A 13,863-nucleotide genomic window follows, 5' to 3' on the forward strand; every position below is an offset into this window, starting at 1 on the left:
AATTTTTCTTAGCCTCCTCAGCCCTTTTCCTCCTTCCCGATTCCCACTCCACCCCATGATCCCCCCACCCCCATCAGTCTTCTGCAACAACAGCAGGGAGCAGGGAACTGGGGCAGAGAGCAATGACCAATTTATACATTCTTCAAAATACTGATCTAAAAATGAAAAAAAACAATGCAATGAGATTAAATTGGTCGATCTGGCAATTGAAGGATCTCCAGATTGACTACCTTCCGGTGGGGGTGGGAGCGTGGGAGGGGCAGCATCCGCCCAGTGTCCATGAGAGCATGCGCTGCCCTTGGGCGTCCTCTTGCGTGCAGCCCAACACCTTTTCTGGTTGCTCTGAGACAATCCACAACGCCTGCACCTCATCTAGGCTAACTCAGTCACCAGCGAGGGATATGATCTGGAAAGATCCCCAAAGAGGCCATGATCTGGCAACAATTAGCAAGTGCCCTGAGCAGGACTCTGGGAGGATCAAGGACAAATTCAGAATAAGCCCTCAGGGAGGGCAGAAGTCTCCCTGGCCTCACAAACCACAGTCCCCTTGAGGTTTCTAAGTGAAAAATGGAGTGCGGTCTAATGTACTTTCGGCTTATGCTTTTCCGTTTTCTAGACTAGGAACTGAGGTGAAGAGGCAACAGGACCAATGGGCTCCTCTGGGTTCCGACAGCAGGCTCAGAGCCTTGGCCAGCTCTGTCACCAGGCTGGACTCCCTCAGCTAGTCGTGTGGTAGTTGATGGGACAAAGCAAAAAGCACCAAATTTCAGAAATAGGAGTTCCAATTGAACTCTGCTAAATAACCTCACCGTTCTGGTGTGGCGCTGTGGGTTAATGCGCTGGACAGCGAAGTCGATTTGAACAGCAAGGTTGGTGGTTCAAGCTCACCAGCCACTCCTCGGAAACCCTACACAGGATTGCTATGGGTCGGAACCGACTCAACGGCACTTAACAACAAGAAGCAACCTCACCAGAGCAGCCTCTGCATGCCCGCTACAAGCTCAACAAGCCTCTCCCAGCCCACCTCCGCTGCCTTCAGAGAAACCCTGAAATCCTGCCTCCCCTGTATTGCCCTGGCTGGTAGGAGGAACTCCAGCCGTGTCCCACCTCCACCTGGACAAACCCCAGTGAACCTTCCCATGCTCCACCCCCACCCTTGCCCTGAGTCCCCTCACAGTGAACATTCCGGCTACACAGTCTCCATATGTGCTTTTATTCTCAGGTTGCAGTGCCAAGCTGACGCAGGCTGGGTGAGTCTGGGGCAGGGTCCAGATGTCCAGTACTGAGTGGGGGTGGGTGTTTTTGATGAAAATAGAGGCCTGGGACACAACTTGCAGACTAATTGCTCTGAAGTTAAGGAAGCCCTTGCTCGCTATAGAAGATGCTTAGCCAGGGCCCAGCTTCTATTCATGGGGTTTCACTGGCTGACAGGTGCAGTGTGCCTCGAGAGACTTTAGAGACATTGCAACACAGGCCTGGTGAGTAGTCAGCACCCGAAGACCCGTTCCCCACAGACGCTGTATGACTGCCCACTGGGAGTTGGTTAATCACAGACCTCCTGAAAAGGGTCTGAGGCTTGGCCAGGACCTGTTACTCTGAGCAGTGGCTACACACAAGGTCTGTGCTTAGGGCCCTGTGACTGGGGAGAAGAATACATACAGGAAGAGAAGGGTGACCCCAGGGAGGAGACAGAGGACCAGATGGCTGGGGCAGGAAGGGATGGCAAAGGAATAGCCTTTTGTTCACTTGTAACCTCTCTGGGACGTTGTACTAACATTTCTCCACTTCTCAGACCATAAGTTGGGGCACCCTCAGGCTGGCAGTGGACTCTGTCATTGAAAGTGTGCTTGTGTGTGTGTGCTTACATGAGCATGGACACACACACACGCAGGCTCACATGTGCACTAGACAGTAGGGATGGGTTAGGGTAGTATAAGGAGCTAGAGGGAAGGTGTGTTCAAGGTGGAGATAAAAGTCCAGAAGAGACCACCAGGAGATAAAAGCTCAGGAAGAGGCCCCGTGGGTATTTAAAAGTTGATGCTCTTCAAGTCCATGGAGCAGCGGTACCTGCCATCCAGAAACCTGGAACAGAGCAGGTTGGGTACACAGGGACAGGTGTGGTGCTGGCGTTTTCTGAAAAAGGGGACCTGGGAAAGAGAAGAAAGCAAGAACAACAGTCACCATATAGAGGTCTACTGCCTGGAAGGAGTTTCTGCCAGCCCAGTCCCTGACAAGTGATCCTCCCCACCCAGTATAAACACTGTAATTCTAGATGAGGAAACTGAGACACAGAGTGACTTAGCAACTTTCCAAGATCACACATCTAATTTGTGGAAGAGCCGGGATTTGAACTCAAGCAGTCTGACTCTTGAAACTTAGTGATTCGCCACAACACTCTCAGCCACGAGTCCTAAAATCCACAACTCCACACTGCCCGTCTAGACCCATTTACTGGCCCGGCACACACACTCACACACACATACACACTCACTGACTGAATATCACTATTGCACGTTGTCATGGATTGAATTGTGTCCCCCAAAATCAATCCATGGTACCTAGGACATGGCCTTGTTTGGAATTAAGGTCTTTGACGATGTTACCAACTAAGGTAATATGAGGTCATACTGGGTTAGGGTGTGTCCCGATCCAGTACCAGTGGTGTCCTTATAAAAATGAAGTGGCACAGAGCAAAGACATTCATGTGAAGATACACCTACAAGCCAAGAAACACCAAAGACGGAACATCAGGGACCATTAGAAACTGGAGGAGACAAGGCAGGGTCTTTCCCTAAAGCAAGCAAGCATGGCCCTCCCTGCCAATGCCCTGAATTCACTTCTAGCCTCCACAACTGGGAGAAAATAAAGGCTTTCCTCTTTGAAGTCACACACACACACACACACACACAAAAACGTTTTGAAGTGAATTCCAACTCATGGCAACCCCATGGGTTACAAGTAAAACTGCTGCATGGGTTTTTTGGCTGTGGTCTTTATAGAAGCAGATTTCCAGACCTTTCTTCCAAGGTCCCTTCTGGGTGGGTTCAAAACGCCAACCTTTAGGTTAGTAGTTGTGCCACCTAGGACTTTTAGAAGCCACCCTCTTTGTGGCTCGCTGTTGCGGACCATGTAAGACTGGTCAGAGGTTCAAGGCCCTATAGGCCCGAGTGTAACAAATGAAGCCACTTGGCAGTTAATAGCAAATTGTTTTTCATCAAATTGTTTAGTCATATTTATTTAATTCCAAACATGAGCCCTGGATGTCCACAGAGAAATGCAATATTCCCCTAAATTTCTAAGGTCAAGATTTTCCCCCTAGAACCAAGGCAGTAAAACTTCCTCAGAGGACCAACAAGGACAGGTTTACTGGGATTAAGCAGGGAGGCTCTGGAGAGGAACTGCCCGGGGTATATTCACTTGGGGTGGAGCAGTAAATTCTGGGAATACGGGATTAAGGACAATGGGGACAACGCCCTCGGACCACCCTGGGTTCAATCAGTTTGATCCAAGTGAAGGTTAAACCCAGTAAGGAAGAAAGAAATATTGGTTTAAGTATGGTTTACTGGCTTAACTTATTTTAAGGATTGTCTTGTCTGAATAATACCATTCTTCTGTAAAGATCCCTCCCAGCTTGGTGTGAAGCTCCTCCCCTAAATAAAAGAGAGGCCCGAGCCTCCCCAGGTATGCATTGCTGGTTGGGAGGCATGGAGTAAAGATTGCGGTGCATTACTGGTTGGAAGGCTTGCAGTAAAGATTGCGGTGCATTGCTGGTTGGGAGGCATGGAGTAAAGATTGCGGTGCATTATGGGTTGGAAGGCATGCAGTAAAGATTGCAGGGCAGTGAGTCGCTGCCTGCAGAGGCCATGATGCCTGTAGTCCCGAGCCTGCCCACTAGTGATGTATCCACCCTGGCTTTGGGGTGCCTCATTGTCTCCCTTCTTCTGTTTGTCTGTGTATTCTTTCGCTATCCACATCGCCGCTGGATCTCCCCTCCTCGTGAACCAAACACTCATGAAAACACAACTATGTCGAGGGCAGACCCGGGCAGCTCGCAGCCCTGAAAAACAAATATGAAACTATATGTGCAGGACTCCTGTCCTCTTGGCAATCACAGCCCTGGGGAGCCCTGAGCTACTGAAGGGTCATCAGGGGGCTGTTGAACAAGAGCAATTAGGAGCACAGACCCAGAATCGGACTATCTGGGATCAAATCCCAGGTCCAGCACTTACCAGCTGTATGGCAATTGACAAATTATTTAGTCTTTCTTTGCTTCAACTTTATTATTTGTACAATGGGTTAATAATAGCACCTACCATACATGATAAGAAGCTCTGGTAGCATAGTGGTTACAATTCGAGCTGCTAATCTCATGGTCGGCGGTTCAAAACTACCAGTAGTTCTGTGGGAGAAAGATGGGGCTTTCTGCTCCTGTAAAGATTTATAGACTCAGAAACCCTATACAAGGTTGCTGTGAGTCAGGGCCAACTCCACAGCACATAACCACCACCACCACTATACATGGTTGTTGTTGTTGTTGTTGTTGTTGTTGTTGTTAAGTGCCGTGGAGTCGGTTCCGACTCATAGCGACCCTGCACAGGGTTTCCGAGGCTGTAAATCTTTACGGGAGCAGAACGCCTCCTCTTTCTCCCGCGGAACCGCTGGTAGTTTCGAACTGCTGACCTTGCGGTTCACAGCCCAATTCGTAACCACTACGCTACCAGAGCTCCTTATACATGGTTGTAAAGCAGTTTAAATTATACAATTCACAAAAAAATATTTGGTAACACAGAGTAAGCATTTAGCATTAACTTTATTACAATCGCTGTCCCAGCTGGGAATTTGGATCTTTGACTAAACTACCTCACATACCCCAAGGTGATGAAGATAGCTGTGTTGTGCAGCTTCGTCTCTCCCCTTCATCTCCTCATTCACCTGGCAACTGTGATTAGGAAGATAATGGATGGAGGATGCTCTGAAACACATTAAACCAGGGCTCCTGGGTCCAGGTCAGCACCCGAGGACCAAGTATTCCTGAACTGCAGAGCTTAGGTGACTGGCAGGCCTGGGCCCCTCCCCAGCCACTGCCCAGGTCCACACCTGGCCATTCATTAAGTCAAAGCCCTAGGAATCACACTTTGTCTTCAGGGTTTGGAGAGGACTCCTACACAGCAAAGGGTGTTTCAAAATCTGCGTTTACTGCCATCGGGGTAATCAGTCTTCTCCCTTGTATAGATGAAGAGGCTGTGGGGACAAAGGAGTTATGCTGATTGTCTAAGATCCCACAGCAAAGGTGGGCTGAGATGGCCCAGCCCTGGTCTATATGATTGGTATTCCCATCCCACAAGATCCTCCCAAAAAAAGCCAGAGGTGCCCCTATATTAAATACAATATTACTAGAGTTGGAGCCACAAAACTACCCCAGCTTTGTCTCTTCAGCTGTGTGCTTTGCATAAGTCACATGACCTGGCAATACCTCAGTTTCCTTACCTGTAAAATGGGGACCTAATACCAACTGCCAGGGTTTTTGTGAAGGTTAGATTAGATCAGGGGTTCTCCAGGCTGCATGAAAAGGTTGCACATGGAAAATGTGAGTTCCTGTACAAAAACCTAACCAGTTGCCGTAGAGTCAATTCTGACTCCTGGTATTTCCATGTGTGTCAGCTTGGACCTGTGCTCCATAGGGTTTTCAATGACTGAAGTAGATCACCAGGCCTTTCTTCCTAGGTGCCTCTAGATGAACTTGAGTCACCAACTTTTCAGTAGCAGATGAGCATGTTAACTATTTGCACCACCCAGGGACGCCATACAAATGTAAGTGGTAGTCTCAGTGGGACACCAAGTAAAGTCAGTATTTGGAGGTAGCTGGTACAGCAGCAGCAGCAGCAGGACCTCCATAGCTGTCCCCTTTTCCTCAGACAGTCACCGGTCCTCCCCAGCATACCCCTCAGGAGCCACAACCTCACCGGGACAGCTGAGTGAGAGATAGCCCTCCCTCAGGCCCAGGCCCCGCACCTAGTGTTTAGCCGGAATATCTCAGTCCCGAGCCCTGCATGCCCACGAGGCGCGTTGTGTGGTACCTTGTGGCTGCCAGGGTGACACAGCTCTCCTTCCCGCCCCAGTGGGGTACACATCCGCAGCCCACGCAGCCACAGGCTGATGGCGCAGCACGTCCCCGCCCCGCACTGAACATCTCGCTCACAGGCCTGCAGGAGGGAGACAGAGAGGCCAGCCCATTAGTGCCACCAAGAGAAATGAGAGAGAGGACCTCCAAAAACCCTTGTCAGGGGCAGTAAAAAAAAGAACCAGGCAGGCTGACATTGGTCTGTGCACTACTGCCCGCCAAAGAGGGGTGCTCGGGCCTCAGCTGACATCACACTCCTTAGAGGCCATTGTATGAGGAGCTTGTCCTCTGTTCTGGCAGGATTAGAAGTTAGCAGTCACAGCTTCTTAGGGTCTGTAACCCCAGTACTTGGTCAGGTCTGTTGTTTGTTGTTAAGTACCATCCAGCTAGTTCCGGCTCAGTGACCCTGTATAGTGTTCCCAATGAGCAGCTGGTGAATTTTAACTGCCGGCCTTGCAATTCAAATCAATCTTGCAGTTCAGTGCTTATCCTACAGTGCTATATCAGGACTCCTGGCCAGGGTCTGGTACATAGTAAATGTTCAGTGGTGGTGGTTATGTGCCATGGACTCGGTTCCAACTCATAGCAACCCTGTACATCTTTGTTGTTGTTGTTGTTAAGTGCCATCGAGTCGGGTCCGACCCATAGCGACCCTGTACAGGGTTTCCGAGGGTGTAAATCTTTACGGGAGTAGAAAGCCTCATCTTTCTCCCGCGGAGCGGCTGGTAGTTTCGAACCGCTGACCTTAAGGTTCGCAGCCCGATTCGTAACCATTACGCTACCAGATCTCCTTCTGTACATCTTTACGGGAGCAGAAATCCTCATCTGTCTCCCGCGGAACAGCTGGTAGTTTCGAACCACTGACCTTGTGGTTTGCAGCCCGATTTGTAACCACTATGCTTCCAAATGTTCAATGGATGCTATTAAATGGAATTGATTAGAATCATTGGAGGGGGAAAGGGAACTTCAGTCCCTGGTGGTCCAGAGCCTTGGACCAAAACCCTCCAACCCTGACCCAGCATCCCTGGTTGGTATCCCCACACACTCACTGGCATCTCTCAGCCCCTATGACGGAGTGCCTTCCCCCAGGCCTCCCTGCCGGTCCTCTGATTCCCAGGAAGAGATGGACTCCTCTGGATTGAACTCACAGAACAGGGCTGGGTGGTTCTGTCCTGTTTCTGGAAGTGCCCTTTGTAAGAGTCACACAAGCCTTCTTTAAACAAAAACTTGGGTTCAGGTAAACAGAACTCTAAGCTGCTTCAGACTCAAATGGGACACAGTGAGATGCATCCAAACATTCCACTTCAGTGAAGCTTTGTGTCTCTTCGGAGCTGAAATTTGGAGCTGGTTTTTGTGGGCTAACGTGTCAGACTGCAAAGTGATTTGAACTATAAGGTCAGTAGTTCAAGCTCGTCAGCTGCTCATTGCAAACCTTATACAGGGTCACTATGGGTCGGAATTGACTCAACAGTACTTAACAACAACAACAACTTCTCCAAGAGAAGGCAGAGGCACACTCTCTGGCTGCCTGCAGAGGCTGAATCTCCCAACTGGCTCAGCCCCAGGAGAGAAAGTCAGGGAGCACCAGGTGGCTTATGCAGTCATCCATCCCAGGTGGAGCACGTCTCCCACAGAGAAGGTGAGGGTGAAGCACACCCACAGGACTCTCCTTCTCCTGTCAGGGTGGGAAGCTGCTGTCCCTCCCTGGGCAGACGGACCATAGCCCTGACGTCAGAGTTCATCGTCATACAAGGAACAGGAGAAGGTAGAGAAGGTGGAATCTGGGCTATACCTAAGAGGCAGACATGGGCACCAACCTAGCCAGGCAGGCAGACAGGAGCTGGAGAGACTCCTGCTTCCCCTCACCCTGTCATATCCTTCGATCACTTCCTCCCCCAGTCTCTCTCACTGCTCCTTTCAATGAAATGACGTGAAGAATATACTGTGAGGATGTTTCCCACCTCTCCTATCTGCTGCCCCTCTGGACAAATGTCCTCACATGGTGAAGTGAATCTGAGTGCCATGCCTGGTGTCACTCACTGTGAGCTAACCGTGGCTTTGCTCTTTTGTCCTCTCCCTCCCAGATCTTCAAGCTACACAATGGGAGAAAGGCCTCCGTGGTTTACTTTCATGAGGTCTAATCCATCCTAACAATTTTATTCACGCTTTGGGTCTCAAAAGCATTGCCTTTAATATGTGTTCTTTTGAACTCCGTCTTTTTTCCCTTTAAAGAAGAAAGACATGCTCTTTTCTGCAAACATTAAAACTAATCCAATTCTAGGAATTGCTTGGCATTTCTCTACATTTCCATTTTCTGTGTAAAAAAGTTGGAGGAGGTTTCAATAAAAGTGTACTTTTCTCCTTGTTTTCTAGCAGCTTTTATCTGGGACACTGTCAGGTAAAATATTGCTTTCTGCTTTAATAAGAATGGTTCCACATGTTAACACAATGTGTGCCCCGATTTAAGAAGCTTCCAGGTAAAGCCAACCATCTGGGAGAAAACCAGAGCCTGAGTTTTGAGTGTCATACTGAATTGTGTTCATGTGCACAGAACGTCTGATTTGAGGTTTATATTCTGGATGCTTGTTTTGGGATACAAGCAACTAAATTTTTATGTTCCTTATATTCCCATCAAAACTGAGCATAAACAACAAAGAAAAGAAAGAGGTCCAAAGCTTCCTTTCTTAGGAATAGAGAAAGCAGAAGCTAAACTTGCACAATAGATGTTAATTAGCTTATTTGCCTTTAATTAAGTCAATGAGCTATGTAAATTAAACATGACCTTCAGACTGGACCATATACGAAAACGAAAATTCTCACAAAAGATAATTTAACCAAAGCCAAAAAGAAAAAAGGAAAAAAAATCAAAGTCAATTCTGACTCCGAGCCACCCTGCAGGACAGAGAAGAACTGCCCCATAGGGTTTCCAAAGCTGAAATCTTTATGGAAGTTGTTGTTGTTGTTGTTGTTAAGTGCTGTTGAGTCAGTTCTGACCCATAGCGACCCTGTATAGGGTTTCCAAGGAGCAACTGGTGAGCTTGAACCACCGACCTTGCAATTCAAACAGCTTTGCAGTCTGATGCATTAACCCACAGCGCCACACCAGGACTCGTGGAAGTAGGATTATCCTCCTACAGAGTGACTCATGGATTTGAACTGCTGACCTCTCAGTTAGCAGCCAAGTGCTTAACTACTGTGCCACAAGGACTTATTGAAGGTAAATTAAGGTGTGAATAAAATTCACCTGGTGTGGCACTATAAGATAAGCACTGGACTGCTAACCACAAGATTGGCGGTTCCAACCCATCAGCCACTCAAAAACCCTATGCCGGCCTGCTATGAGTCAGAACCAACTGATAGCACTTAACAACAACAAGAAACACACTTAATAAAGGAATTCCTTATTATACAATAAAACCACTTTGCCAAAGACATAAACTGTAATTTTTCAATGTTCTCCTAATGTGTTTAAAACAATTAAACAAAATGAAAAAAGGATTTGATTTACACACAGTTTCTCCAAAGCAGATGCTATTTAGTAGTGTGAGGTCCAACCAATCTGAAGATCATGTGAAATTGCTCTCTGAAGTGCTGTTGACTAACTTCCCCCATCCCTTTGTGGGTTTGTTCTGTGTCCAGCCAACAGAACTGCCTACTTCATCCCTGTGTTCACATCCCATGCAATTCCTGACATTTCCCCCAAACCCAGGGCTTAGAGAATGTTAGAAGACTTACCCCTGTAATCACAGCACAGTCAGAAAAAGTTATAAGGAGGAACATGATTGAGACGTGAACAGATGTTCTCATGGTCACTTGGATGAAGGCAAACACTGTCCTCTGATGCTTCTCGCTGCCTCTCGCCTCGTGCCCGTCAAGCTGGAAGGCGAGAGGTATTCTTGCACTCTCCCTCCTCCCAGATTTATACGGTCCATCTAGGGCTGTTCTTCCTTCACCATCACCGATGTTATTCACATGAGCTCAGAGACCAAGATGAGACCTGAATCTCTAATGGCATCAAATCACCATCAAACCCAATAAAATTGAATACATTGGGGGATTTGACAGTTGCACTAACTCTCCCAAGAATGCAGTGATTCAGCCGCATTTTGTACTTTTCATTCAATATTCTTCTCTGCCTCTCAGGCATCTTTCTCTCCTGCTTGAGGCAGTGGGAGGGCTTTGGTGATAAATTAAGGGATTTACAACATGGTCATTTATCCTTCCCTGCATCAAACCATGCAACATACAGGAAGATTGGTGTCAGCTTCCCCAAGCTAGCAGAGATCATCTTGGTGCTCACCACAGGCTCCATGCACATAGGGCTAGGAGCTGAGGGAGCACAGTGGTTGAGGCAGCCCCTGTAGCCAGAAAGCTAAAATTCCAGTGAGTGACTTGAGACAGCGAGAAAGGAAAAGAAGCTTGATAGGATTTGTGTTCCTGGTGGTACAATAAAGAATTGTTCTCTAATGGACTCAGGACAAACCAGTGTCACTTGGTATAGGACCAAAAATGCATATGACCAGCATCATCTCATCATCCTGCAGAGAAGCAAGCTTAGGCTGGGGTCCAGCTAAAGGTACCAAGAGCCACTTGCTTTAGTCTTCCTTTATGGGGCAAGCATGGATATACTTATTGGTGGAGGAATAGGCTGTGAACTCAGAAGCCAATGTTACAAGAAGTTGAGTTCAATTTGGGCACAGTGCCCAAATTGAATGGGGAAACGTCTGATTTTTAACTCTCTCATTGAGAAACTGTGTAGTGAAGAATTATGTGGAATTTTTTTATTAGATGCCATTAAGTCCATTCTGATTCATATCAACCCCATATGACCCCATGTGACATAGTAAAATTGCCCCAAAGACTTTTCTAGGCTGAAATCTTTGCAGGAGCAGATCATTAGAGGTTTTCTCCCCAAGGAATTGCTGGGTAAGGTCTTTATTCCCATTTAGCTACTAGATGGGTTCGAACCATCAACCTTTCTGCTAACATCTGAGCACTTAACCATTTTGACACCAGGGATCCTTAGTGAAAAATTAGCTTTACCCAAAAAGGGTTTTTTAATCTTTACCAGTACTATCTTAAGTCCTCTTTGCTTTCACTAAGCAAGGTTGTATCACCTTCATATTGCAGATTGTTAATGAGTCTTCCTCCAATTTTGATGCCAAGTTCTTCATCATATAATCCAGCTTCTTAGATTACATGATCAGCAAGCAGAATGAATGAGTATGATAAAAGAATGCAACCCTGGTGCATATCTTTCCTGATTTTAAACCATTCAATGACCCCTTGTTCTGTTTGAACAACTGCCTGTAGGTCTATGTACAGATTTCATATGAGCACAATTAAATTTTCTGGAATACTCATTCTCCTTAGTGTTGTCCATAGCTTGTCATGATTCACACAGTTGAAAGTCTTTACATAGCCAATAAAGCACAGGTAAACATCTTTCTGGTATTCTGTACTTTCAGCCAAGATCCATCTGATTTCAGCAATGATATCCTTCATTCCATGTCTCTGTCAATGGACTGTAGGTATAGTTTTTGGATTATCTTTAGCAAAATTTTACTTGCATGTGATATTAATACTATCTAACGATTTCTGCTTTCTGTTGGGTCACCTCTCTTTGGAGCAACACACAAGCCACCACAGTACAACAAACTGACAGACAAGTGGTGGAAACAGAACATGGCAACTGGTGATGTTTTAAATGCAGTGAAGGTGTTTCTGAGGAGATGACATTTGAGCAGAAACCTGATGAAGTAAAGGAGTGAACTGTGCTGAGGCCTGCAGGGGGAGCCAGTGCAAAGGTCCTAAGGCAGGGCCTTCTAGACTGGTTCTAAGAGAAGTAAGGAGCCCAGTAAGCTATGGAAGGTAGTGGAGCAGGCCCAGCTAGAGCAGTCACCGGGGCCATGCTATGCAGGCCTTGGAGGACCAGAAAAGGAAGCCAAGGACTTGACACCTAGTGAAATGCCAAAACCTTTGGAGGGTTTAGAGAAGGGGAGGGTCAGGACCTGATTTACAGTCTGAAAAGATCCCTCTGACTGTCAATGAAGAATCAGTGAAAGGATATAGGGAATGTGCTTAGCACACTGCATGGCACAAGGCAGCATTTGAAAACATCTGACAATTTTTATCATAAAAAGATGGGCCTGTCTGCCTTTGCATAACACTCTCTTGTGAAGTGAGAATCCAAATGATGAGTCTGTAAGGTTCACCTGCTTCCTGTCACACAGAACCAGATGTGACAGAGGAACCAAGGAACCATCCAGCCCGTCTGGAACTTACACTGAAGAAGGAAAAAACAATGAGGTGGATTTGACTCAGACTCACGCTACCCCATGATGGTCAGAGTAGAATTGTGCTCTGCAGATTTTTTTGGAAGCACCTCTGGGTGGATTCCAACCACCAACTTTGCACTTAGCAGTGAGCAAGGCAACCGTTTGCGCCAGGGCAGAACTCCTGAAGAATAAAATGACCTAGTAAAAAGTATTTCACCAGTTACTTGGGCATGGGAAGGGCTCACAGTGGCCCTATGGGTACTGGTTGCCCTGCACAAACTGTCTCCATTCAGACAGTTCACCTTCCAACATGGACTCATTTTACACCAAAAGACAATGCTAGGAATCATTGAGATTCCCAGGCCACCACCCTCACACCTCCTTTCCTCTGCGTACCGCTATGCCCGCCCCTCCCTATCCCTCACACAAAACTAATTATCCCATACAATTGTAGTGAAGAATGGTAGGAAGAAATACTGTTACAAAACAGAAAACCAATAACATTGATTGGAAATGTTTTATTTCTCTTGAGTTGAATGTTGGTGTTTGAAGAAAAGCCAATTTAATTAGGAAAGGGTAAGGGATAGCTGGCAACTTTGTAGCTGTCCCAAAAGAGACTTTGGGGAGCTTTGGGTGTAGGCAGCACTGTTTGTTTATCCAATAATTCAACATAACTAAAATTCACTGAGTGAATTGTCAGAACCAGAATACAAAGGTACATGATACACGCCTCCTTCCAGGAGCTTCCAGTCAGTGGGTCTAATTTCTCTCAAGAACTTAGAACACTCCTGTTTCTGTTTACAAATGGGTTTCAACACTATTCCTGATGATTTTAACTATAATAAGGGTTAATTTTTGGCTGATGGATGTAGTATGGAAAAGAAGAGATGGGAAACGAGGAACACGCTGAACTAAATAAGTAGGAACTGGACAAGGCAAGGGAGGAAAATCAAAGATGACATGAAAAATGGGAATAAAGGGGTTGTCACTATTGTGTGCCATTGACTCAATTCTGACTCATAGCCACCCTGTGGGATAACGTAGAATTGTCCTAATAGGGTTTCTTCCCAAGACTATAACCTTTATAGAAGCAAACTGCTACATCTTTCTCCCACAGAGGAACTGGTGGGTTCAAACCACTGAGCTTTTGGTTAGCAGCTGAGCACTTAACAATGTTGCCACCAGGGCTCCTTGGAATGAAGGGAAGGGGTGCTAAAAAGTATGTGTCAGGAAGTTAGGAAAATATATGTAGATAGTTTTACATGTGGGAAATGATGAAATCCTATCCCTACCAAACAGTGTAATAGGTTTCTTTTGTAACCTGGTGTGTTTTATTTTAAAAGTCTAAAAATATTATTCAGAGAAGGAATCATAGGCTTCAACATGTCCAAGGTTAAGATTTAAAACACGCAAAACGTAGGATAATTACATCAGATTACAAAACGAAGGACAACCACACAAACT

General features: G+C 46.5%; 1 protein-coding gene across 1 annotated transcript; it reads right to left on the reverse strand.

Annotated features, from left to right (window-relative positions):
- Positions 1-2,027: 2,027 nt before the first annotated feature.
- On the reverse strand, positions 2,028-9,928 carry PROK1 (prokineticin 1). The gene is made up of 3 exons (XM_006865934.1): positions 9,857-9,928; positions 6,078-6,203; positions 2,028-2,147 (listed from the first exon to the last, which is right to left on the reverse strand). The coding sequence occupies exons 1-3, from the start codon at positions 9,926-9,928 to the stop codon at positions 2,028-2,030; spliced, it is 318 nt and encodes a 105-aa protein (XP_006865996.1).
- Between the last annotated feature and the right edge of the window lie 3,935 nt (positions 9,929-13,863).

The sequence above is a fragment of the Chrysochloris asiatica genome, unplaced genomic scaffold (genome assembly GCF_000296735.1).
Source record: "Chrysochloris asiatica unplaced genomic scaffold, ChrAsi1.0 scaffold00085, whole genome shotgun sequence".
Classification (NCBI taxonomy): Eukaryota; Metazoa; Chordata; class Mammalia; order Afrosoricida; family Chrysochloridae; genus Chrysochloris; species Chrysochloris asiatica.